The sequence below is a fragment of the Equus asinus genome, chromosome 10 (assembly GCF_041296235.1).
Source record: "Equus asinus isolate D_3611 breed Donkey chromosome 10, EquAss-T2T_v2, whole genome shotgun sequence".
NCBI lineage: Eukaryota > Metazoa > Chordata > Mammalia > Perissodactyla > Equidae > Equus > Equus asinus.
This window is the reverse complement of record NC_091799.1, coordinates 21,372,322-21,398,303: the sequence shown is the minus strand read 5'-3', so window position 1 is coordinate 21,398,303 and position 25,982 is coordinate 21,372,322. Positions and strand designations below refer to the sequence as shown.

At 39.3% G+C, this 25,982-nt stretch overlaps 1 protein-coding gene across 13 annotated transcripts in view; it reads right to left on the bottom strand.

Moving 5' to 3' along the window:
- DENND1A (DENN domain containing 1A) overlaps positions 1 to 25,982 on the bottom strand; it is a 513,599-nt gene that overhangs the window by 235,046 nt on the left and 252,571 nt on the right. For 10 of the 13 annotated variants that reach the window (XM_070518786.1, XM_070518782.1, XM_044778816.2 and 7 more), the window contains one exon: positions 18,605 to 18,715. In XM_070518786.1, coding sequence (XP_070374887.1) covers positions 18,605 to 18,715 — 111 coding nt within the window. The remainder of the gene's footprint in view (positions 1 to 18,604; positions 18,716 to 25,982) is intronic. The other 3 variants (XM_070518780.1, XM_044778818.2, XM_070518785.1) reach the window with 1 other exon arrangement.

Sequence of the window (25,982 nt, the reverse complement as noted above, 5' to 3'; positions counted from 1 at the left end):
CTAAGAATGCTAAGCAAGTTAGCTTTAAGAAATGGATCTATTTTCATTTTATTTTTATTTCTCTGATCATGACTGAGGCTGAACATCTTGTCATATGTTTGCTGACTATATTTCTTAGGTAAATTGTCTATTCACATTCTTAGTCCACATTTTCTAATGAGTATTAGTATTTTTTAATTAATTTACAAGCAAACACTGGATATGCAAAGGATACTAATGTATCCTTTATGTTCTTTAATGTATCTTAATGTTCTTGAAAATAATTTATTCTTATTTAATTTTCTTTGAATTTTTGGGCGAAGAGAAGGTTTAAATAATTACATAGGCAAATATTTTCCTTCATGATGGTTTCCACTGCTCTTATACTAAGACAGTCTTCCAAATTTTTTCTCAGCCTTAAACTCTTTAATCCATCTGGAATTAATTTAGGTTTAAGGAGTGAGGTGAGAATTTATTTTTTCCACATAGTTAATCAATTGCCCCAGCACTGTTTACTGGTTAATCCTTCCTCTCCCTATTCTTTTGACATGTCCCTATTTCATATTCTCTTTTGTTTTCTTAAGAGCTAGACACATCATATAACCAGTATTTGATACAATTCATTTAATAAAAATTTAGCAAACAAAGATATAATGGAATAAAATTGCTACAAAATTCAATATAGTGAAAGAAGGAAGAAAGCCAACACCTTTGGAGATATGGCTCTGAAGTGACGAAAGCCAACAACACATGTTTCTTTCTGTCTTTTTTCTTTAATGTTTCTTTGGTTTCTGGGAAGCTTATTCCCATGAGGACTTTGCTTCTTTTGGAAGCTGTTAACTGGTCTTTGCTGACAGAAGGACATTTACGTGGCGAAAGAGTGACGTGCCAAGGCTCAGTTAAAAGAATCCCAGAGGTTAGTGTAACATGAACAGCTTTAAATTGGATATTCTGCTGATGTTTCACAGTTGTGAGAGCTGTGTATTAAATCCAGGGCCACTACTTTTTTCCCCTCCTTTTCCCTCCAGACCCTGTTCTTTAAATCAGGTACGTGCCATGAACAGGAGCTGATCCAGCAAGCTCTCAAGAGCTGTTCCCAGCGACTCTGCCAAGGCTTGTAGGTTTAATCCATCTTTTCTCAATCCATTTCAGGAGGTTTCCGTACAAAGAGGCTGTCTGTCATATTATACATGACTAATCTCTTCAGGGTTAGAAGAGATAAAAATTCTTTGCTGGTGCTGAGTGAGTGGAAAATGAACCAGTTTTACTCCAACTCCACCCTGAAGTCATGCTGGAGGGCTACACTGGCCTCGGGCCCCAGCTCGTTCTGCCTGTCCTTTCCCCAGCTGCCAACATCCCCTTCCTCAAGTGCATGTGCAGTCATGTAACATCCTACTTGGAGGCTTTGGGGACACATCTGGAACAGGCACGTCTCTATTAGCTCTCAGCCTACCTGTAGAGCAGCATCTCCAGCCACAATCTATACTGCCTTTTCCAAGTTTACCCTTGGATCAAACCATTTGCAGACTTAGGAATAGTTATACACTCCTTTTCCTCCCTTCTCTCTTTTTCATTCATCCCCTTAACTGGCCCAGATTTGTATCCATAGCAAACTCCTCCTCCTTCAGGTCCTTGTACAAGCACTACCTTCCTCTGCAAAACCCTGCATAGCTCCTCTGGGCATATGCCCCCACTACTAATGGGACTATAGCTTTCTGTATGTTTGTCCTCTCACTGTAAAGTAAAGAAGGACCCCGTCTCTCTTTTCCTATCCATCTTCTCAGTGGCATGTTCTCTATAAATTGCCCATGTTTTCTATAAGTGCCAGATAATGCCATGTTTCTTGAATAAGTAAAAAAAATTTCTACTTAGAACATCACAATATAAAGAGTCAAGGGCTTGGCTTTTAACAGTACTGGACTAACATTTTCATGAGTCTCACAGAGTGGGGAATAGGGCTCAAATTCCAAAATAATAATGGCAAGCTTAGACACATAAATATGCCACTTTTGGAAAATCAAGTCAATGGATTCATTCATCCATCCATTCAATAATATGCCTACTCTATAACTCTACAACACATCAAATAAATAAATAGAAGCACTTTAAAATCTATACAGTGGCCATACAAAAGTAAGGTATCATCACAGGAATTCATTTGTAATTCTCTTTGAAAAACTCATTCAATAGAATGTTCCTGGTTGAGAGAGAACTTGATTACTTCCTCTTTTTAGCTTAAATTGGTTTGAGCCAAAACCCTGTTTCAAGCAATAAAGTGGTGGAGATCATATCTTCAGACAATGCTTTTTTCATGTCTCCTTAGCCTCAAAAAACCCTACCAAGCTAAATGCCAAGGCTTTAAAATTACTTATCCCTCACAAAAATCAAACTCCTGTGGGGCAGCCCTATGGCCAAATGGTTAAAGTACTGTGCGCTCTGCTTCAGTGGCCTGGGCTCATGGGTTCAGATCCCAGGTGTGGACCTACACCACTCCTCAGTCATGCTGTGGTGGCGTCTCACATACAAAATAGAGGAAGACTGGCACAGATGTTAGCTCAGCGACAATCTTCCTCAAGCAAATAAAAAAGAATCACACTTTCATGGTGCTTGATCACCATTTTCACTGAAGGTTTTCTAAGAGCAAAATCTCTGCAACTGAAGTAAAATTTACCCATTTGATTAAGAAAACAAACAAAAAACAAAAAAGAGAATTGTTTGGCTCTTTTCCAAAATACTAATGGCACACTGTGCATTGTTCCTTAGGCATAGTGGTTAAGTTGACACACAAAGAAAATGTTACGATATATCTATGCCTAATCAGAAATAACATATTATGTCCTGTAAATTATCATTAGCTGCTTATTTCAAAACTAACTCTAAAACCAACCCCATTAAAAAAATAAAGGTCCTAAAGGCCTATGCTCATTCCTTACAAAATACAAAATTTAAAAGTAATGAAAGTATACAATTTGGATTGTAGTCAACAAAGGAGTATTGTGAATATTTAATTGAAGTGCAAGTTGAGGAAAATGATCCTATCAAAATCTCACTCAGTGGGAGAATAGAAAGATAGTATGTGTAAAATTTGCCCAAAGTCATTAGTCACAATGAATATTCATCACAAGCCAATTATCAATCCTATTTAATGACACCCCAAAAGATTTTGCCCTGAAGCAGCTGAATAGTCTAAGACTCCAGACAAAACTAGACAAATTATACAGCCAACAGCCAGTCTAGCCAGGACACAGATTGTAAAGTAAACCACTGGTGGGGTTTTGGAAGCACTTTCAGCAAATTCTGTCCTCAATTAAAGGTGCACAAGGTCAGTTCTATCTTGGAGCTTTCTATATGGCTCCATTAGTTTTCTTTGAGGCAAAGGGAGAGAAAGGGAGAAGGTAGTGGGGGTAGGACGTGAACGGAGATCAATCAATGATAGACTTTGAAAAATCACAAGGACACATTTTTTTTTAGTTTAAGGTATTTCTCAGAATAATGCCCAGACTGTCACAATCTTAGATTCCAGTGCCTCAGCTGATTCGTAATGTAGCTCTGCAATTTAACATGGATTACAGCTAAGAGAATCCTCTCAAAAAAAAACAAAAGAAAGAAAGAAGGAAAGAATCCCAACAGTGTGTGGGCCAGGCACTATATTGGGGGTTTAAGATCTTGCAAAGTACTGTTTTATTTATTGGGGGAGGAGACGGCTTTATATACATAGACACTCACCACCACATGTCACAGATAAGGAAACAGTCTCAGAAGTGAAATAACCTCCCCAACGCCACAAAGCTAGTAAGTGACAGAACTAGGATTCACATCCAGGTCTGTCAGACTATAATGGCCTCTGTGTTTCCATAATGCATAAATTAACTAAAAAAATGTTTTGAGTGCCTACCCTGTGCCCATATGCTGTGCTGAGGATTATGAACTCGATGAGATATTGTCCCTGTTAGCAAGGCCAAATTACATAAAAATGCATTTGCCTTGCTCTCAGATGACCAAATATCTAGGGCAAAATACCAATTAACAAAAAATAATGATTTTTAAAACAAACATGGACCTGATCATTTCCTGGGGATTAGTTACATTTAACTAAGGTGTTATACTGTCTTTAATCCACAGGAAATTCTAAACAATGAAGTAATGATTGATAGTCAAAGGGAAAGGTTTACATCTCAATTTGGCACACAGACTTGAAAGTCTGGCTTTCTGTCATGTTCTATTTCACATACTTGCATGGAGTTTCCACTAACTCTCTTTTTGATCTGAGCAAGCCACTTTGTCTCCTGGGTCTCAATTTCCCCTATACGGAAAACAAGAGGCTGGACCACACAATTCCTGAGCCCTCTTCCAGCTTTGACAACTTATGATCTAGGGGAATTGCCATCCTTTGACATGAAGAATGCTCCTCCTCTGCCCCAGCTCACCCTTTTCAGCCATACTGACTAAGCGTAAGTAAAACAGGATCCACCTCAAAGCTGGTCTTGCTTTCTTATCTCTGCAGCCCCAGAGGCCCACCTGGAATTCATGTGCTATCTAGGAACCACCACCTTTCAGCCACCCATCTCCATCACCTGACTGTGGAGGGCACAGCCTTCCTCTGTGCTTGGCCCCTGACACTCTGAAGGTTTCAGAGGTAGATGATCTTAGGAGACCAGGGGCACGAGACTAAAGATGTGAGCTCCTCAAGGACAGAGACCACATTCAATCTCCTCTCCTTATCTCTTACTATGCTTGACACAGAGCAGGTGCTGAGTAAATGTTTGGAGAACGTTAGAATGCCTAGCTTAACATCATGAGGAATGGTAGGCAAGATCATCAGACATTTAACATATTTCAATTGCTTAATAGATCACCACTAGAAGTTGTAAATTTCTAAACGGTATTGAGATTTCAAGTTCTAAAAGCTAACAGAGGAAAACATCAGGTGGTCACAGTCATTCTTCACATCTTAGAACTCGGAAAGTTAAAAGATCAAACTGACACCTGCTTCATCACACGGTTAGAGGCATTTGGATTTCTCCTCTGAACCCAAACATCAGGAAATTGATAAGACAAAGAGTATAGAAAGAGTACCAGATTGCTAACGTTGAAGATGAGTCATTTTTAAGTCCACTCATTTCAACCAATAATCATCCTATGTAGAAGAGTAGTAGAAAATGTGTGTCTTGTAGAAGTTGTTAGCTTTCTCAATTTAAGAACTGGACTCTTTTATTTAATTATAAACCATCTTTGTAGTTATCAGGAAATAAATGGTGCCATGATTCAAACAGTGTTGCAGATTTTGTTTGTTTTTAATTTTTACTTATTATCAAATGGAAAACCCACTACAAGATCAGCAGAGTTTTAAGTAAAATCTGCAGGGACTCTGAAAGTTAACCTACTCAACCCTTCTAAGGGCATAAGAAAAATCTTTAATTATAAATGGTTCAGCTATGTTCACATTGTGTTTACTATATTTAGTGAGGGTAGAGTTGGCTTTAAGAAGCTATCAAAGATGCTTTAGCAGAAAGACAACTTAGAAAGCCTCAGAAATCCAAGACCTTCACCTGCTCTAGACAGATGCCAGACGTGCGCGTGGAAAGAAGGAAAAGAACAAAGGAGGTCCTGTTTTTCTTAGAGGTCAAAATGTAATGCTCCTTTATTTTTTTCGGAAGGGCGCAATCTTTCTTCAGGTAGTTTTTCTTTTAGTTGGGTGGAACTCATCCTACCCCTTGCTTCTCCACTATCCTCTGGGGAAAAGGAAGCGGCGGCGGGGGGGGGGGGGGCGCGGAGGGGAATCCCCACAAAAAACCAACACACCAACATGGAGCTGAGTGTCTTCCATTAAGAAACAGGTCATCCAGTCAAGAGGAAGCTTTCTCAGCAATCACCTGCCCACCTACTCAATCACTTCTCTATTTCCTTTTTCTTTTTTTTAAAGCTACCTACTAGCTAGAATAATTACAGTAAGTTATTAACCAGGGCAACAAACTTTCAAGCCAAGATGTGACACTTCAAAACATCAAAGCAACTGAAAGTGCCAGAGAAAAGCTTTGGCTACCGAGGCAGAGGCAGAAACAATGGTATGCCAAATTACAAAATACAGTATAAATAAGCCCATAGCACTATGAGTGAGGAAAGTGTAGACTTTTTTTTCTTTTGGTGAGAAAGATTAGCCCTGAGCTAACATCTGTTGCCAACCTCCCTCTTTTTGCTTGAGGGAGATTCTCCTTGAGCTAACATCTGTGCCAATCTTCCTCTATTTTTTGTATGTGGGATGCTGCCGCAGCATGGCCTGATGAGTGGTGTATAGGTCTGTGCCTGGCATCTGAATCTGTGAACCCCAGGCTGCCAAAGCAAAGCATGTGCACCCAACCACTACACCACAGGGCTGGCCCCTAGACTTTTTTAAGATGAAAAACAAAAAGGCAGAGTTACATTTGGATTGATAACAATTTATTTAAATACAGGGACAGCAAGGTGCTGTCACTCCTCCATTTTGTGCCTATGACAGACATTACTAACCAGTCGTGGAGTCAGGACATGGCCTGAGGATCCCTCTGAACATGAACCATTGTCAATGGATCCACACTGGCGCTCGAGAAGAAATCCGTTTGCCACAGCAAGTCGAGGATAAGTGGATATCTATATTTTTTTGAAAATACTTCTAAGATCATAATTTATATTTAGCTAATTTACACTATTGTTTTAATGATCACATTTTTTTAAAAGAAAGAAAACATAACTGAACATGGGATCATGAGTACCTGTCAGGTGTCAATACATAGAGAAGAAACTAAAGAACCTTCAGGTGGTAGAAGTTATTAGGTTTGAAGGCATGGGGGTGGGGGGGCAGAAAAAAAGAAGCTCCCCTGTAGAGTTTTGTACAAGCACATCCAACCTTAGAAAGTGATAGTAACCTCAGAAAGATTAAAGCTATAATAGAGCCTCCACCATGACCATTTAACTCAGGCATTTACTATCTGCCTAGCACTGTTCTAAGTGCTCCACATATATTTAACTCATTTTATCTTTACAACAGCCTTCTAAGGTAGATAGCATTATTGTCCCCATTTTAGAGATGAGGAAACTAAGGTTCCTAGATGTTAAGGACTTAGTGCAAGGTCACAGAGCTAATGGCAGAGCTAGGATAGGAACCCAGGGAGTCTAGCTCCTGAGTCTGTGCTCTTAGCTCACAGGAAACTGCCTCTGTGCTATGCTCTGTATCAATCTGACAATTACTAAGTATCCACTATGTGTACACCCCATGCCCTCAAGCAATTTAAAATAGAGAGAGAAAGATCAAAATGCAAACAATCAACTTCAACACAAAAGCATTATGAAAGAAGCTCTATAATAGAGGTTCAAGTGTGTTAGCACATAAAGAAGGAATCATTAATTCTGCCTGGGGCAAGAATCAGGCTGGCTTCCCAGAGAGAGAGGGGCATCAGAGCAGAGCCAGGAAGGATGAAGATGAGAAGCTGTTAGTCCTCCTCCCTGAGAGGCTGGTCAGATGGTAACACTGGGTCAGGTGAACACAGCAGCTTCTTAGGCCACTCAAGCTCTATGCAGTGATAACTGTGGAGACTGGAACAAGAAATGACAATTTAGTCAATGACTATGTGACTAATGAGAAGTGGGTAGATATGGAAAACCTCATTCGAGTTGCCATGACCATTCTCTGTTGCTTGGATTCATTCACCATTCACTATCACCAGTTGTACTAATTAAATCTTCAGAACTCTTCCAGGATCTCTATCGCCCTCTTTGCTTCCATAAGTCAGATCAGGGTTTTCTGCCCGCAAAGGTGAAATTCAGAGTCAACATTTACTGAATGAGGAGTATGTGCCCAGGACTGGCCTACCTGCTTTCATATCTATGACCATTGAATCCTTTCAACAACACTGGGTGGGTATTAATACAATCGCCATTTTTATAAAAGAGGACAGAGAGACTCAGAGAGGTCAAGTAAGCAGCCTAAAGCCATATGGCTAGGAATAGCACAGAGAGGATTAAATACACAAGTAGGAATTGAACAAAACCATTGCGACTTGAATTCTGGTGCTCTCTCCTCCAGCCCTGCTGTCCTCTTTCTTGGGAAAAGAAACCACCAGCAGGGCTGTCTGAATTATCTGGCTGATAGACTGTGTAGCTATCAAGATAGCAGAAGAGAAAAAATGTGAATTTTCATAAGATCTGTAACCAACCCCTGACTGCAGGGCCTAATCTCATATCACACTACCAAAGTGACCACAGAAACCAGAGGAAATTATGAGTCTTTGTTCTCGCCAACTTAGTACATAGTAGATGCTCCAATTTTTTTAATAAAATCCACATAGATGTCTGTCAGTGTGGGTGCCATTTAGAGCTTTTCAAGTATATTAAGATGTCAGTGACCTGAATATCACTCATTAGTGTTTTTTGGTAGAGATTTGATTCATAAAAGTTACATAAAAAAGAAGCTATCAGTCTTATAATTTAAGAAATATACAATTTATTTCACAAATTGACCATACTACTAAAATAATAAACAAGATTCTCTGCCATGTTCTCAATGGCTAAAAAGAAACCTCACTTCTAGAGCTATTTATATACATGCACCCAAAATTACACTGGTGGACTGCATCAGCGTCCAATATTACTGAGAGCGTAAATAGATTATACTTAGCTCTGTCCTGTTCTAGACCAGCCAATGCCAAAATCGAAGCTCTCCCAAAGAGAAACATGGAAACAAACAATTTTTTAGTGCTAGTCTGTGTTCGTGTCTTCTAAACAAACTTAATTAGCCTCTATTATGTAGTCTCAAAATGAAAATGAGTCTAATGATGCAAAATAACAATAATCAAAGAATAAATACTGTTTTTATCTTAGAGAACTGTCTATTATTCACTGTTTCTGAATCTGGCTGTGTATCAATCATTTGGGGAACCTTAAAAAACACACTCTGTGGTTCCATGCTAGACCTTTTGAACCAGAACATCTGGAGGTAGTACCCAAGAACCTGAATTTTTAACAAGTTCTCAGGGTGATTCTAACACAAGTAACCCATGGATCAGCACTTGGGAATCACTAGCAACCTGAATCCTGTGTCTGGTCCAAAACAGGTGCTCAATGCTTGCTGAAGCAATGGGAGAAGAGGCAGGAGAGGAAGGTGAGAACTAGTAGCGAGACCGTGGCGGGTTGAAGTTGCAGCAATTTTTAAAGCATCACAAATGAAGCTGTTGATACTGACTATATTCCATAGTCTCTACAACATCTCAAGGTTCTTCATTCTACAGTTTAACATGAACAAGAGAAAACTCACACATAATTAAATGAAGAACATAGTTCAAAAAGCAGTTAATTGTATTTATATTTAAAAACCAGAGAAAAACCACATAACTAAAACATACCAATCTTTTCTCCTACTTCCTGCCAATGGAAGGTCCTTTCATTTATTTCTAACAGTTTTTAATATTCTCTGAGCCACAATAAAATTTTATGTGATGGAGATTAGAGAAGCTATGCTGTTTGAAAGTTTGGCTGCAGAGTCTGCATTTCATGCCACTTCACTACATTTTGTTAAGGATTTCCCTCTTCACCAAAAGGATTAGTTTTCTTCTCACTTCTTTGAATACTCTTCTGAGGTTGTTAGTGTGAACTAGGTTAATCTCTTTTTTAACATATAAAAGATGAACAAACAAAATGTTTGATATATTTTATTTTTTTCAATAGAACACTAAATTTAGTCTTCGAATTCTCTGTTTGGTAAGTTTCCAGCTACAAGGTCTTGGCTTCCCTTGAGCACAGTTTGAAACAAAATAATGCAGTTTGTTCCTCCGGCTGGAACATGCAGAGTGGAGTGTGCAGGCAAAGAGACCCTGGCCCTGGTCCAGCATTTCAAACCTTCTTAAACTGCCATTCTCATCTCTGCTTCAAGGGCCGCAGATAAGCAAACAGGATTAGCTATTTCTAGTCCAGAACAGCTAGGAAAGCTTTACACACATCATTCAGGTACCCAACCCATTACACAGGCTGGCATAGACATGATCAGGTGGAGTTCTCAGGAAAGAAGTAAAAATGAAGTTAAAGCTGAAAAGTTCTGTAGTCTACAAGCTGGCCCTTCTTAGATCACTAGACCAGGTGGTGCTAAGTCAACAGATGCTATTAGTGGCAGTGGGTGGGACAGGATTGGGAAGGTATCCATCCCTTTACTCCAACAGTGAAGCACACACTAGGAGCCAGACCTGAGGGCGCTGGGGGAGAGAGAAGTATCACCCACCACTCTCCAGGCCGCCAGTGTCCAGGTCCTGCCTGAGGCCCACATTCTCTGGGACTAATTTTTGTCTACTTAGTTGGGAAGAAACCGACAGATATTAGTTTAGCGTTTTTTTCCTTCTCTAAATGAGGTAATATCAGAATAGTACTAATTCTTTTTAGAGTTATGGGTACCACACCAATCATTAGGTGTGGAGGCTCAATTAATTAGGTGATAGTCTTGCCACTAAAGTGTGTTTCCTTCCTAAGAACTTGTTTTAAAAAGCACCTGCAGAATAAAACAAATATAAGTTCCTTTGGAAAGTAACTTGCCTTTATCATCATTTGACCGGATATTCCTAGTTTTCAAAACTTCTTGCAGTACCGCTAAATTACAGAAAAGACAATTAGGGCCAAGATGCACAGGGCCTAGAAGGAACTGCAGTACATGAAATCTGAAGCCACAGTGAGTTAGGGAAGACAAGCCCCCAGGTACTCGCCAAGGCTGTGCTCACAGCAGGAGACCAGCACAGGTGGGGCTGGGGGATACCCGAGTCTAACACCACGCGTGGACAGAGTGGGCTGAATCTGAACAGCGCTCGTGGAAATGGGGCTTCAGTTAATAGGGGGAGTGTGCCAGTTAGAAATTCACATATTGGCCTTCTGTTTCCCTGGAGCCAAGAGTTGTGCCAGGCAGAGAGAAACTGCTCACTAAATCTGAAGTAAAAAGCTTAGATGTGCATTCAAAGGCAATGGCCAGGCTGAAGTTCTTTCTGTGATTTCAGATCTGTGGTCGACAGAATCATACTAAGAATATTTCTCTGTGTACAAGTGTCAAGGGGAACTCATGACAAACGGAGAGTTACTTGGGAGACAGTATGAGGTAGTAAGAAGGGGGTTGGCTTGGAGCCAAGAGAAGTGGGCTTTAATTTGATCTCTGCTGGTCATCTTAGACAGGGTACTTCAACTTTCCAAGTGCCAATATTCTCATCTGCAGAAGAAGAATAAAACCAACTAGCTCCTAGAGTTGCTGCAAGAACTAAAAAAAAAAAATATATAATTGGAACAGTGCCTGGCACATAGTAGGTGGCTCAAAAAGGTTAACTTAAAAAACTTTTTAAAGGGTATGGGGGAGAATTGGGGACCTCCTCTATAAAACATCTAGTACAAATCTAAATAAGGGTGTTCTACACGCTTAGTCCATGGATGATGTCAATAAGCCTCTTGGTAGTCTTTGAGCTATTTACAAGCTACACAAGAAGCTCCTCTAATTAGTATATAATCAAGATTTATTTTTTTACCCAAAACAGTATTACTCAGCTCCACCAGCCACCTTATCCACCAGATTTGGCTCAGACTATCTTTTTGGCTCTTTATGAGAATTCTCAAACTCCCTCAGTGGGATGGATATTCTTAACAATATTCCTCTGGCTCTTGTGACAGTTCCCATAGAAGGATTCTGACAACAGTTTGAGAGGTGGCTCCAAATCATAATCTGGTCCCCAAGGCAAGCACTTTGAGACAGCTAAGATTCATTTGGAGGTGTAATTCCTGGATGTCTCTCCCTTTTCTGAAGCCAAAGCCTCCCTTCCTCTGACACCCCATCATAGTGACCTACTTGCATATCCATCTCCCCCATCTAGGAGCAGACCTTGGGCAGGTTATTCCATCTCTCTGAGTAGATGGGCCATTCTGTAAAATGAGGACAAATCGATCTTCTAGGACTGTTGTTGGAATGACATGATATCATTTCTATAAAGGTCTCATTTTAGACCTACCTGCTATCCGTAAGGGTTACCAAAAAACAATAGGAATTAAACTCAGATATTAAAATCTGGAAGAAAAATGGAGCCTCTCTGCTAGAAAAAATCACACTGAAGTATTTACATTAGAGAACACAATTTAGTTAAGCCTCCCATATTTATCATTTATAAAGGAAAACAATCAATATACATTAACTGAGCAAAGAGAACAAAAACTTACATTTCTCTTATACAGAATATCACAATTTTATTGAGCGAGAAAACCTGAAATGAATACTACCTGACTCTGAACTAAATATTGCTGAGTTTGTCTCTATTGATGCACAGTCATTTTTATAGGAGATGGAGCTCCAGAGTGTTTGACAGCTTTTATCTTTCAGATGCTTTATGGGTCTGAGGAGCATTAAGCCTACATCTCATCAAACAAAATTGAGAAAACTGTGGTTTGTCAAGGTATGACAGGTCACATCTGGATTTGTCAAGAGATGGTCATCAGAAACCTCAGGCTAAAATAGCCTTTGCATTCCCTGTCATCGAAAAGATAATAAAAAGCCACAATTGAGGAAATAAAAGGCAACAATTAGAAAACTTTTAACTATGAAATTGGAGAAGTCCAAAGGTTTGGATAAAACTGATGTCTGCTCAGCTACTTTATCCCCACATTATTATTATTATTGCACATAACTGATCAGGATGCTGCTGATCACATGTAAGACATAAGGAGACCCCTTCTCTCTAAAGAGGTTTCTACTATCAACCAGTAAAATTCAGAACTCAGTTAAAAGTTAACTATTCGTAAAAAAAAAAATGTTTTTTTGGGCTGGCCCCTTGGGGGCATGGTTAAGTTTGCGAGCTCTGCTTCGGCGGCCCAGGGTTTTGCCGGTTTGGATCCTGGGTGCGAACCTAGCACTGCTCACCAAGCCGTGCTGAGGCGGTGTCCCACATAACAGAACCAGAAGGACCTACGACTAGGATATACAACTATATACTTGGGGGGGGTGGCAGGGGGGGCTTGGAGCTTTGGAGAGAAAAAGGAAAAAAATCAGTTTTTTAAGTCAAAGTAATACATGTTTCTAGCCTTAAAAACAAAACAGCAAGTGAAAGGCTTAAACTGAAAAACAGCAGTCTGTCTCACGATACACAATTCATAGTAATCACGTTTAACACAATATTTACCTCCTTATTTCTAAATAACTATTTCTTGATTTCAAATTTTAAACATTAATATTTGGCTTCCCATTATGTCATTACATTATTAATTTATTACAGACATATACATACACTATATGCCAGAATGTTCAAAGAGCTTTGCAAGAATTAACTCATTTTAATTTTACTTGACTTGAGGTCATCGGTGACCAGAACAAAAGCTGTTTCAGTGAGAGGTGGGGGTGAAATCCTAACAGAAGACTGAGGAGAGAATGAGAGGAGCAGAAGTAGACAGTAAATAGAAATAACCCTTTTGAGGAATTCTGTTCCAAAAGGGAGAATAGAAACAGGATACAGGGGATGTGGGTCAAGGAAGTTTTGTCTTGTTTTTAAGTTTTGGAGATGCTATACCATGTTAGCAAGCTCATGAGAATGCACCAGTAGAGAAGGAAAAAATAAAGGTGCAGGAGAAAGGAGCTTGCTGCTGGAGGAATTTCCTTAAGGTGGTAAGAAGGAAACTGAAGTGTCACCTTCTCCATAAGACATTCCTTGGCCATCTGCTTAAAATTGCAGTCCCTGCCACCTCACCACTCCCCGTCTGCTCTCCTTATTTTACTCCTTAGTACTTCTCATTAGCCACAGTACTATATATTTACTAAAGGTCTACCCTACTAGCATGTAAGCTTCCTGAGGACAGGGATTTTTGCCTATTTGTTCACTGTTGTATCCCCAGGGTTCACAACAGTGCCATGAAAAATATTTGTCGAATGAAGTCAGGTGGACAAGAGGAGAGGTTGGCCCGAGAGAGGCCAGACACTTCACCCACATGGAGAAGGCAGAGTGGAGGAGCAGAGACCTCAGGAGGCTGATCAGTGTGGCCGGAGCTTGTACCATCTCTTCTGAGAGCTTCCATTAGATAAGTATAGAATTCCAGGTTAGAAATAATTTTCCCTTAGAGGTTCAAGACGTGGTTTCACTGTCTTCTGGTTTCTAGAACTGCGACTGCAAAATCTCATGCAATTTTGATTCTTAACCTTTGTACAAAGACTAGTTTGTCTCTATCCTTGTATTGTAAAAGTTCATGATAAAGGCGCTTGGTATCTTCTTTTTAAACTTTCCAAAAATTCTGAAATATATACATATACACATACATATAAAAGTATGCATATCACATAAGCAACTTTTAAAGGAAAAAAACCTTAAGACTCCAAAACCCAGCACCTAACTCAGTGGTTGGCAAACGACAGCCTGAAGGCCAAGTTTGGCCTGCTTCCTATTTTTGTAAATAAAGCTTTGTTGGAACACAGCCACACCTACTAGTTTACTGACTGTAAACTACAAGGTCAGAGTCCAGTAGTTGCAACAAAGACCATGGCCTATAAAGCCACATTTTTTTCGGATCCTTTACAGAAAAATATGCTGATCCCTAACCTAGCTCAAGACTGAAAACAATACTTTTGATATCCCCCATATGCCTCTTCCCAACTATACTCTTCACTCCCTTTGGGAAACTACTACCTAAATTTGGTGTTAATCATTTCATTTTTTTCCCCCTTATAGCCTGTATGTATCCCTAAATGATATACCATATAGTTTTTCTTACCTGAATTTTATATGAATGAAATCATACTGTATATTCTTCTGCACCTTCTTTCTTTTACTTAGAATTCTGTATCAGAAACCCAATTATGTTGATAGCGTAGTTCATTTTCACTGACACAGTGTTCCATTGTATGACTAGGCCACAATTTATCAGTTCTCTGTTGATGGTTAAGTGGGCTCTTTGCAGGTTTAACAACAAAAAAAATAATGCTGCTATGAACATGCTTGAACATGTATCCCACCATACAGGACCAAGCAGTGTGTGTAGGTAACACATACACACACAATTCCAGCCAGGAGTGGAACTGCTGAGTGTTGGGCATATGCAAATAGTTTTGAGCCACATACTTTTCAGAGAGAAGTTCTCTAATACATTTCCAACACTTGGCTTTATCAAACATCTGATTTTTGCGAACATAGTGTTTTAATTTGCTTTTCTATGATTACTAATGTGGTTGAGCGTCTTTCCACATATTTATTAGCCATTTGTGTTTCTTCCTTGAAAAGCCTATTTGTGCTTTTCACCAATCTTTCTATCGATAGATTTGTCTTTTGCTTTTTAACTGAAGTACTTCTTTATATATTTCAGTTATTAATCCTCTGTCACTCTTTCATATGGCAAATAGCCCATTCTAGCTTGTGACTTGTCTTTTCATTCTCTGAATAGTATGTTTTAATGAACAAAAGTTCACGATTTTAATCTCTTCCTTTATACAATGTATATTTTGGATTATTTAATTTAATCTTTCTCTACCCCAAGATCAGAAAGATTATTCTATTTTGTCTCCTAAAAGTTTTAAAATTTTGCCTTTCACATTTAAGTCCTTGATCCATTTGGCATTGTTTTGCATATGGTGTTAAGAGAAATTGTCTTCCCTTTCTTCCCCATGTGGATAATCAGTTATTGAAAAGTCCATCCGTTCCCCCAGATTCTACAATGCCACCTCTGTTGTATATGAAGGGCTCATATGTACACATGTGTTCTGTTCCTGCAATCTCTATTCTGTTCTGTTGGTCTATTTGTGGTATTCCTCTACTCTTATTAGTGTCTTAATTATTATAGCTCTATAAAAAGTTTTGATATCTGGTAAAGCTAGCTTCCACAACCCATTCTTTTTCTCAAGGATGTCTTGGCTCTTCCTCTGGCTTTTCTGTATTAAGTTTAGAATAAGTTTGCCAAATACTATGCAAAATCCTAAGGATTTTGAATGGAATTGTATGTGATCTATCGATTACTTTGGAGTGAAATGACATCTTCAATATGTTTGGTCTTCCTTTAATGAACATGGTCATTCTTTTTCTCCATCTATTGATGGTAATATGAGTTTTTCCTTTAACATGTTAATGTGATTAAGTTATTAATTATTATATTAATAGATTTTATAGTATTATCAACCTTACATTTCTGGAATAAACCCAACTCAGTTATTATGAATTAGATTTTATGCATTGCTACTATTTTTTTATGACTTTTACAGCTATGTTAATGACTGAGATTGGCTGATAAATTTTCTTTCTTGTAGTGTCTCCTTGCGTGGCTGAATGTCAAGGTTACATAAGCGTCACAAGACAAGCTGGAATGTTTTTTCTCTTTTTTTCTAGACCCTTAAGGTGTTTGTCTAAGACTGAAATTATCTGTTCCTTGAGATGTTTGATAAAACACACCTGTAAAACCATCTGGGCTGAGCGTTTTGGGGAAAAAAAATTTTAGATATCAATTCAATTTCTATAAATTAAATGATCTATCCAATTTTTCCATTTCTTCTTGATTCAATTTTGGCAAATTATATTTTTCTGCCCATTTCACCTTAGTTTTCAAATATTGGTATAACATTGATAGCAGTATTTTCTTCCTATTTTTAAAATTTCTGCTGCATATGCTCTTTGTGCTTATTGCTTTATTACTTTATTTCATTTTAGTTTGGGGAAGGAGCAGAAATAACTGTGTGTTTAATATACAACATTTATCTAAACAAAATCACACAGAAGGTATATTCTTCCTTTTCTATAAGATGGAGGAAATAACAGAACCTACTACAAACAGTTGTTGTGAGGATTAAATGAGTTAATAGACGCAAAGTGCTTGGCAGTGTCTGACACATATTAAGGGCTCAAAAATATTATAATTACACCATAGGGACTTCACTCCCACTAATATGATGTCCTGTTTTTGTTCTACTGAAGTTCAATACTCCAAAGCAGCAGTAACTGGTTATGGACTAGACTCTCAAATGTACTCTTATTCTACTCAGCCTCATAAAGACACAATGTTAAATCTGGCTGGCAACACTGTCAATCTGAAACATAGTCTGGGTTTTCAGGCCCTGAGATTATGAACTGCACTTCTAATTTAAATAAAAAGCAAAACAAAGCAAGGGATCTACTGTTTTTTCCCTTGACGACAAGGGCCATGCTTTCATCATCTACTATGTGATATGAGCCTAGCACATAGCAGGCAATCCAAAAATCATTAGTTTTTCACAAGCAAAAAATGCCAAAGAAATAAAATAATGAAGTTCTGCTGAAAACTATAAAGAAAACTCTAATAGCCTAAGTTTTCCTTATTAGGTGCCTTGTATTCATAGGTAAACACACAACTGATTTTATCCATAGGCCCTTCGCTACAGAAATTCCCACTCTAAGAAGCTCTTTTACCCTTCTAACACAGAGGTACCTCTTAGGCATTCTACTCCTAGTTAATTTCTATACGTAAGTTTCAGCTCAAAAGAAAAAAAAAATTACTGTAAGCAGATATCGAACTTTTGTTAATAATATACTTACTCAATTATTTAGGAGGATGTATACTGATGTCTGTGATTTACTTTGAAATGCATCAAAAAATAAGATGGATTGATGGATGGTATAAGGGATGGATAGATGAATAAATATGTGCCAAAGCAAGCATAATAAAATGTTAATGGCAGAATCCAGGTAGAATTATATGGGTGTTCACTGTAAAATGATTTCAACTTTCTATGTTTGAGAATTTTCATAATAGAATATTGGGAAAAATATAAACTCCTATACTTACCAAGTTTAAAAAGTTAAAATAAAAACAATATGAAAAATAGTTATATATATAGCAGAAGTTATTACAATATAAAAAGAGCTCATTCCAATTTATAAAAGACACAAAACAAAACCAAGAGCCATATACAATAAACGGGAAAAGACATTACCAAAATACAAATAGGAAATAAATCTATGGAAAATGTTCAGTTCTAATAAAAGAAATTAAAAATAAAGCAAACCTGCAATAGCATTTTATGCCTTTTTTATTAGCAAAATTAAAACATATAAAGAACACATACACAACTCTGGCAAGGCTGCAGTGAAATGGTACACTCACATACAGCTGGCAGCATTCACTATAAACAAGCACACCACGTCTAGGAAGCAATCTGGCAGTTCATAGGTCACTTATCAAGTGCTTATCAAGTCATTTGACCTGGTGGCCCCACTCCTTAGAAAATGAACTCTTTCATCAAAAGCAGCCAAAAGATGTTCACTGCAGTGTTATCTACTAAAGGATTAAACTATGAACAACGTAAACGGCCATCAAGAGAAGAAAGATCTAGTAAATAATGACACATCAGTATAATAGAACATGATATAGATGTAAAAAATGACAATGATGGAAGCTTATGTGGAAATATACAAAGTGTTCATAACACACAATCAAATGGAAAACTATAATTGATTGTGAAACTATAAGAATAAATGAAATGTGCAGCAGTACTGTAAAGGAACATGAATAATTAATGAAAATGACATGTTACTATCAGAGGGGACTGTGGCTGATCTCTTTTTCTAAAGTTTTCTTTAATCTTCCTGATGCATCTTTCAATTAAAATAAAATAATTAAAAGACTCATCTCAAGACTGTCTACTCACAGTGCTGAGTTTGCTGCAAATGATGAGTATCCGGCGTTCGTAGAGCATACTGGCGTACAGATGTAACATGTTGTTTACATCCACAGCCACAAAATATTCCGTCAGATTTCTCTAGGAGAAAGAAGAAGGGAAGGTTTGTGACTTATTTTGTTTGTTCTTATTACAAGCAGCATCTAATAAAAGCAAAGAAACAGAAAATACTCAGGAAGTATACTTTCCTCTTCCCCCGTCCTATTCTTCCTACCTGTGAGAGCAAACCTCAGTCATGTATAAAATCATGAAATGTTAAGTTGGAAGAGCCCTTCGAGATGAAGTAGTCTGAGCAATTACACCTCTGTGTGGTGATTACAGTTTACAACATGAGGTCATATATAGCGCTGCACTGCTTTTCAAATCAGTTCTGAAAGGTGAGCAGGACAGGAAAGAAGTCTGCAATCTTACAAATGAGGAAACCAAGATCAAAAAGTCTGATGAGCGATGAAGACAGGACTGCATCTCAGATCTTCTGACCCCAGCTCCTAGAACTTGCCCAATGCACTGTGCCATACATCTAAGCAAAAGAAGGTACCCAGGGACCAAAATGCTCCTGGCACAGAGCCTGGTTCTGTCCAATAGATCCCACCCGAAAGGCCGGGCATGCTCCTCTCCTGTCATCACTGCTGGTGTCCCCCTCCTCCACAGTTGACATTCTCTATAATGGCTCAGCTGGAATTAAAGCAATTTTGAAGATTTACAATTTCCAGGTATTTCACTCAAAAGGAAAAAAAAAATCAAAGACAAGCAGCAGCAAGTTGTGACAAAGCAGTGTTTTAACTAGCTTTTGTCTGTAGCCTGGGCTTCATTCCTTTAATTAGTACTATAGATTGGTACTCTTCAGATTTCAGAAAAAATGTAATGTGTTTCATTTCTGCAACCCTTTCTATACCCACCTGAATTTAATAATACACATGAATATGCTAATTTCTTCAATGTTACAGGTTTTCAATGCCACACAATATAATCTTCTGAAAATGAAGGGAGCTGGGGAGGGAAGGAACGTTATTGCTAGGGGTTGCAGTTTATAATGATGAAAGATCTGTAACCCATAAATCCAAGTATACCAGGTGGATTTTACATGCAAAATAGCATAAAGTGCTTTTCAACAATATTATGGGTTGGGAATAAGAATGGGCACTTATCTTATGATTTATTATTGTTGGATTGGAGTACCAGGTTAACTATTGACCTTTCTAAATAGTGAATTAATAGCTCCATATACTGACTACCTACCAAGTACTAGGCACTGTACCAGGTACTTTTCTATGCATGATCTTATGCAATCTTCACAAAAATCCAGTGAGGTATTAGTCTTTCCAATATACAGATAAAGTATGTCTGGGAGAGATTCAGTAAGTGGTAGAGTCAGATTTTGGACTCAGATCCAACTCCATAGCCCACACACTTTCCCTTGCATCACACTGTCCCTCTTAAATACTTTTAAATATCTACAATACACAAAGTTTTACAAATATTATTTTACTTAATCTTGTAACCACTCCTTGAACAGGTATTATTATCTCTATATACAGATAAGAAGGCAGGCACAGAGAAAGTGAAGTAATTTGCCCAAGATTGTACAGTAAGTGGATAAGGCATTATTCAGTCTTGGGTGGGTTTGTCTCTAAACCTGTACTTTTTTTTTTAATACCACTAAAAATAGTAGGTAAAAGTTTTGTTTGTAAAAAGAAAGCATAGCATAGGAACAAAGCAGGATCAAAGTATGCTCAAAGAAAGAGAAAAAACATTTCTGTTAAGGGGCCGGCCCAGTGGCATAGTGGTTGAGTTTGCACGCTCCACTTTGGCAGCCTAGGGTTCATGAGTTTGGATTCTGGGCGTGGACCTGCACAGTGCTCATCAAGCCATGCTGTGACGGCATCCCACGTACAAAATAGAGGAGGATTGGCATAGATGTTAGCTCAGGGATGATCTTTCCAAAAGAGTAAGACTGGCAACAGATATTAGCTCAGGGCCAATCTTCCTCACCAAAAAAACACCAATCACATTTCTGTTAAAAATTATTGTTATCCCTTTTCTTGAGCAATCCTTATGTGCCAGACAATAGTTATTTGGCTTGTGTTCTCTCTAATCTCAACAACCATGAGAAAGGCATTATCATCTCCATTTTATAGATGGGAAAACTGAGGCTCAGGAAGGTTAAGTGGTCTTCCAAAGGTCACCCAGCTAGAAAGGGCCAAGTTTCAAAACCAGGTCTCCTGACTTTAAAACTCTTGCTCTACTCACCACACCAACTTGCCTCTTGACAAACTCAAAAAACAAAACAAACAAAAAAGGCAGTCTGAATTCATCAACAAGTATCTCTCTTGCCGGTGGACTGAGGAGTGCTGAGCTAATGAAGTCAGGGTGGGGTTTGTTCTGAAGACAGTGACATGGCAGAGCTATTCTCGCAAACAAAAATACAAGGCCCTCAGCTGAGCATTTCAGTAAAATGCTTAACTGCTGATGAATTACATGAATTTTTCTTTTAGGAGAGGATGGAAGTAAAAAGAAAATAGAAATGAGGAGCTTAAAGAAGGCCAGAAAGCCCATTAGCACTTTTGACAGATCCAAAGATAACTCTGAAGCCACCAAAACGTGGCCTCAAGAGTCTGCCAAGAAGCTTCACGCTGGGTAGAAATATGTTACACAGCTTGCCGTCCAAATAGGGAGACACAGCGTCAGAGACAAATCCTGCACCTTATTTTGGTGGGAGAAAAAAAAAATCACAAGGATACTTTTGAGGATGGGGAAGGGAACATTTCTGAAATAAAAACACCACTTGGTTGAGGCATAACCCCCAGGTCCAATCAGGTTCTGAGGGATTCAGGTGCTTGTTCCAAAAGCTCGACACAGGTATGTTAAAAATATGTAACATTTAGCCAAATTCTCTCTAAACTGTCATGTACTTTTTTTGGTATTTCTCATCCCATCTGTGCTGATTACCAAGATATTTGTGTCTAAACAGAAGCTGTCTTTCTTATCTGCTTCCTCCCCTGCCTCTTTCCTTCTGGGATGCCACCCGCCGAGGACAGTGGGAGTGGGTGGGAGTGGTGACAGCCCTGGGAACCTCACCCAGCCATGGGAGCACCTGTGGGGCAGAGGGGACCTCAGCAACTGCAGGGAGGACTTGCATTTCCTACCAAGTCTCATCTCAGAAGAAAATCCCTCTGAGAGAGGGGTCTTCTTCTCCGAGCCTTTAAGCATCCAGTGGCTTGAGCCACAACACTCCTCAATTTCTCAGACCTGCCATGCTTTTTCAGGCCTTTACTTCTGCTGTTTCCTCTGCCTAGAATGCTCTTCTCTTCCTTGAGGACACCCATTTACATTTCAAGACTAAGCTCAAATGTCACCTCCTCCTAGAAGTCTTCCTTGACTCCTCATTTGGCCCTCCATTGTTCTTCCATGGCAATCTGTCTATATCTTATAATCAATCAGTTACAAGTACGTTTTTCCCACTAGACTGAGGTCCATTTGGGTAGAATGACGTATCTCATCATCTACCAGTTTGATGAAAGAATGAATCAATGAGTGAAGAAAGTAACTGACTGAAGACTACTGCTGCTTAGCTCGAGTGTGAGGCAGTGGCGTAAGAGAAACACACCAGCGAAGGTGGTATATCAGGAAGAACATAGCATTTGACTTCAGAAAACCTAGGCTGAGTTGGATGAAGTCATCAATGACTTAGTAATGGTGAAGGGTCCACAGAAAAAGAATTGGCACTGGAGACTCACAAAGTCAGGTAAGCCAGGTGGAGAAGAGGGGGCTTTTTAAGGTTTCTGTGGCTACATTTACTAAAAGTGTAAAGAAATACGTGGTTTGTTTATCAAGTAACTGCAGGGGTGGGGCTGGGGGACATTGTTCACAGAAGCAAGTGTTCATTTCACAGCCAGGCCATCCTGTTTCTCAGATGAGTAAGACCAGAGTGCAGGGAATGGGGAATAAGGAGAAGAGATGGCTTCCATGGCCAGTTGTCCTGTCCAGATTGCAGCCAGAACCTATCATGAGTTTACATTTGTAAAGGTATGCCACTCTCCCAGCACTTTGAGTCCATGGAATTAAGTCTTCAACCTCCCATTTCTGTCTCCTATAATCAGTCAATCAACAAACACTTACTTGACTCCTACTATGTGCTTAGTACCATCCTGGGAGCAAGAGTGGCATTAGACCCAGAAACCCAGTGCGCAAAGTTCTGTGGTCCAGGCTATACAAGCTCCAGGGCTGGCTAAGAAGGGAAGATTCAACTCTGCTGGATGGATATGGGGAGAAGACTTGACAGAGGAGAAGATATTTGGTCTGGGCCTCCCAAGGGGGGTTCACTCAGTGGACAGAGGGAAAAGCATATTCCAGGCAGAGGCAAAGCAAGGAAGAGAGAGGAGCTCCAAGCGGGTCAGTAGAGTGAAGGGTAGCGAGCAGGGCAGGGGACATGCTGGGGCAGGGAGCTGGGCTCAGATCCTGCAGGAGCCTAGACTTTACTCACAGGTAATAGGGAGCTGCTGAAGGATCACGATATGACTATATTTGATCTTTTTAGAAAGATTTTCCTAGAGGTGCTGTGGAAGGTACACAGGAGAGGGCAAGTAGGAGACAGAACCGTCAGTTAATGGGCTACTGCCATATTCTGGGAAAGAATGATGAAAACAAATACCATTTAGAGGAGAGCTTTGGATGCGGATGTGACAGATCTCTGTAAAGTGGAATCACAGGACTTGACAATGAATTAGACTTGGGAAGAGGGGGAGGAAAAATCTTGGAGAACCCCCAGACTTCCAGGTTACTGTGCACCACACTTGTCCACTTGCCTAACCAGTTTTTCAAAGGGACAGTCCATTCATTTAACGAAGGATCAATCTTCCTTCTAAAGAACCATCAATCCTGTCAAACATGGTGTCACTGGCCACTTAGTCTTAGGTCTAGTGTCCTGGATTATAATGCCACCATGGCTAAGCCTAAGTAAAAAACCCCTTTATTCCCTGACAATTCACTTCTCTGTGGACTCATTTGCCAGGAAAGGAAAATCTTGTTTAGAGGCACTATTTCCTATTTCACTATGTCCATCCTCAAGTTTAAGCATCCTTTCACTTATGTCCCTGTGAGCATTCTCCTATCCACCTAGCATTTATTACCGAGGAAGGTCTCTGGTTAGCAGAGAAGAGCAGCCAGGAGCTGAGTTGCAGAAGAGGGTGTGCTACACAGGCTCCTTAGACTCTCCAGGCCTCCCTTTCTCATCTCTATGAAGAAATGGAGGTGGAGGTCCTTTTCAGCTTTAATCTGCTGTGGCTCTAAACCCAGACAAAGAGGAAGGGAAGGCACCTGGCAAAAACCCCATTTCCCCCAGGAGAAGTCCCATAATGGTTCCTCCCTTCTAGCTGCCCCTGCTGGCTCCTGTGCCGATCCAGGTGGCTAGGGACTTCAGGCTCACTGTGATCCAAGCCTGGGGTTAGGAAGCAGGTGGGGGCAGGAGGTGAGGGTGGGGTGGAATGGGATGGGGATGGGAGGGGATATAGTGGAGCTTAGAGAAAAAGCGTCTTAGGTTCAATACCTAAGGGAAATGAGATAATCCCCAAACCAAAGAACCGACTCTAAGCTGGGTACTCCTTGGAGCCTCTGAAACAGATGCTAGTCTGCCCCACGGTCTGTCATTTTATTAGTCTTTGTGACTTTCGGCTTCATACACAGTGCAGATGATAAAGACTTACTGTATGTACTGTGTCTGGAAGAGGCTTCTGAGGCCAGACGCTTGGTTTTGTCAATGGGGCTTACTTCCTAAAATAACTCCTCCTCAGATTATTTTACCATAATGTCAACCTTTAAAACCCTCAATTGACTTCTTTTTAAAGAAGAATTTAGGTTACCTTAGTTGTGTGGGATTCTCAAAAGGGAATTATAAATTTGGATTCAAAATTGTCTGAGAAAGAATCCCACAAACTCAAATAAGCAATCAAATCAGAGAAATACATTATAGAAAAGCAAGCAGAATTTACCCGGAGGTCAACTTTTATCCCTCTGTGTGAATGGGAAACCCATTAGAATAAACAATTACCTGACAACTCTTAAGAGCAACAATGGAATTCTCTATAATCTCAGCAGTCGATAATAGGTCTTCTACCACCACAACTTTGTTTATTTTTGAAAGTCACGATGAGTTCATAAATCTTTCTACATCGTGGCGAATCTTTTGACAAAGCAAAGTCTGGGCAATGTTATATGTAACTGTCCATTCTAAATGCTTTCCTCGCGTCATTAAGCACTTGGTATGACACAAGCCAGATAATTAAGACAGGTTTGCTTAATATTTCAAATAAAGGTCTGTATGATTATCCATTAATCAAAAGTGAACTTCAAAACCTGGCCGCTAAAAAATCCCTTATACCACCAGTTTACAATGTAATTATTAGTACATATCTGTTCATGATCTGTGACTTTTTTTCAATGCAGGTCAACTGTTTAAAATTTATAAAGATTTATGCTCATTTAATTATTGCCTGTATAAAATTCACTCCTACATGTGTTATCTTGATAGACTGAGAAAACCCTGATGAGCAATTACATACTGATAGTTTTTCAGTGAAAAGGAAGAAAATATTTTTACAAAGAAATTGTAGAAATAATGAGAATTAACTTTAACAGGCATCTGAAAGTGAAAAAAATTAATTTTCTATGTTTGCTTTTTATTAACGTCTTGCAGATACACGGCCCAAAAGTCAAGTGAAAGGAACACTTATTTTTTTCTTCTCCTGGGGTGGCTGCATTGCTCATTCATTCATTCAGTTAGTCATTTCATAAATATATATTGAGCATCTACTATGTTCTAGGTATTGTGATAATTACGGACATACAGTGATGAAAAAATGTCGTCCTTATGGAAGAAGAGATGAGATTATATAAATACACAATTAATTTCTTCAGAAGGGTACAGGAAGACATGGAGCCTGAGGCCAGGATGCAGCAGCATCTCAGTGTGGGATTAGATTGAACCGAGTATGAATCCTGGTTTTGGCATTACTGGCTGGGTGACTAGGGCAAGTTACTTCATATCTCTGGGTTTCATTTCTCTTCAGAGCAGGGATAACAATCACACCATAAGGCTGCCGTGAAGCTTTCATGATAGAACAAATAGAGCCTGACCTGCTCCACAGTGGGCGTTCAATCAATACCAGATCCTTTCTCTCCTTCTTACATTAACCCTTCTCTGAAGCCGTCCAGAAGAATATGATATCTGGTGACATAATCAAGTTCCATATCCCAAAATCCTTTTACCCTTTGCTTAGTTTCTTAAGTTCAGAATGTCCCTTAGAGGAGATAATCAATAAATGTTTACAGAACACCTCCCATATTACAGGTA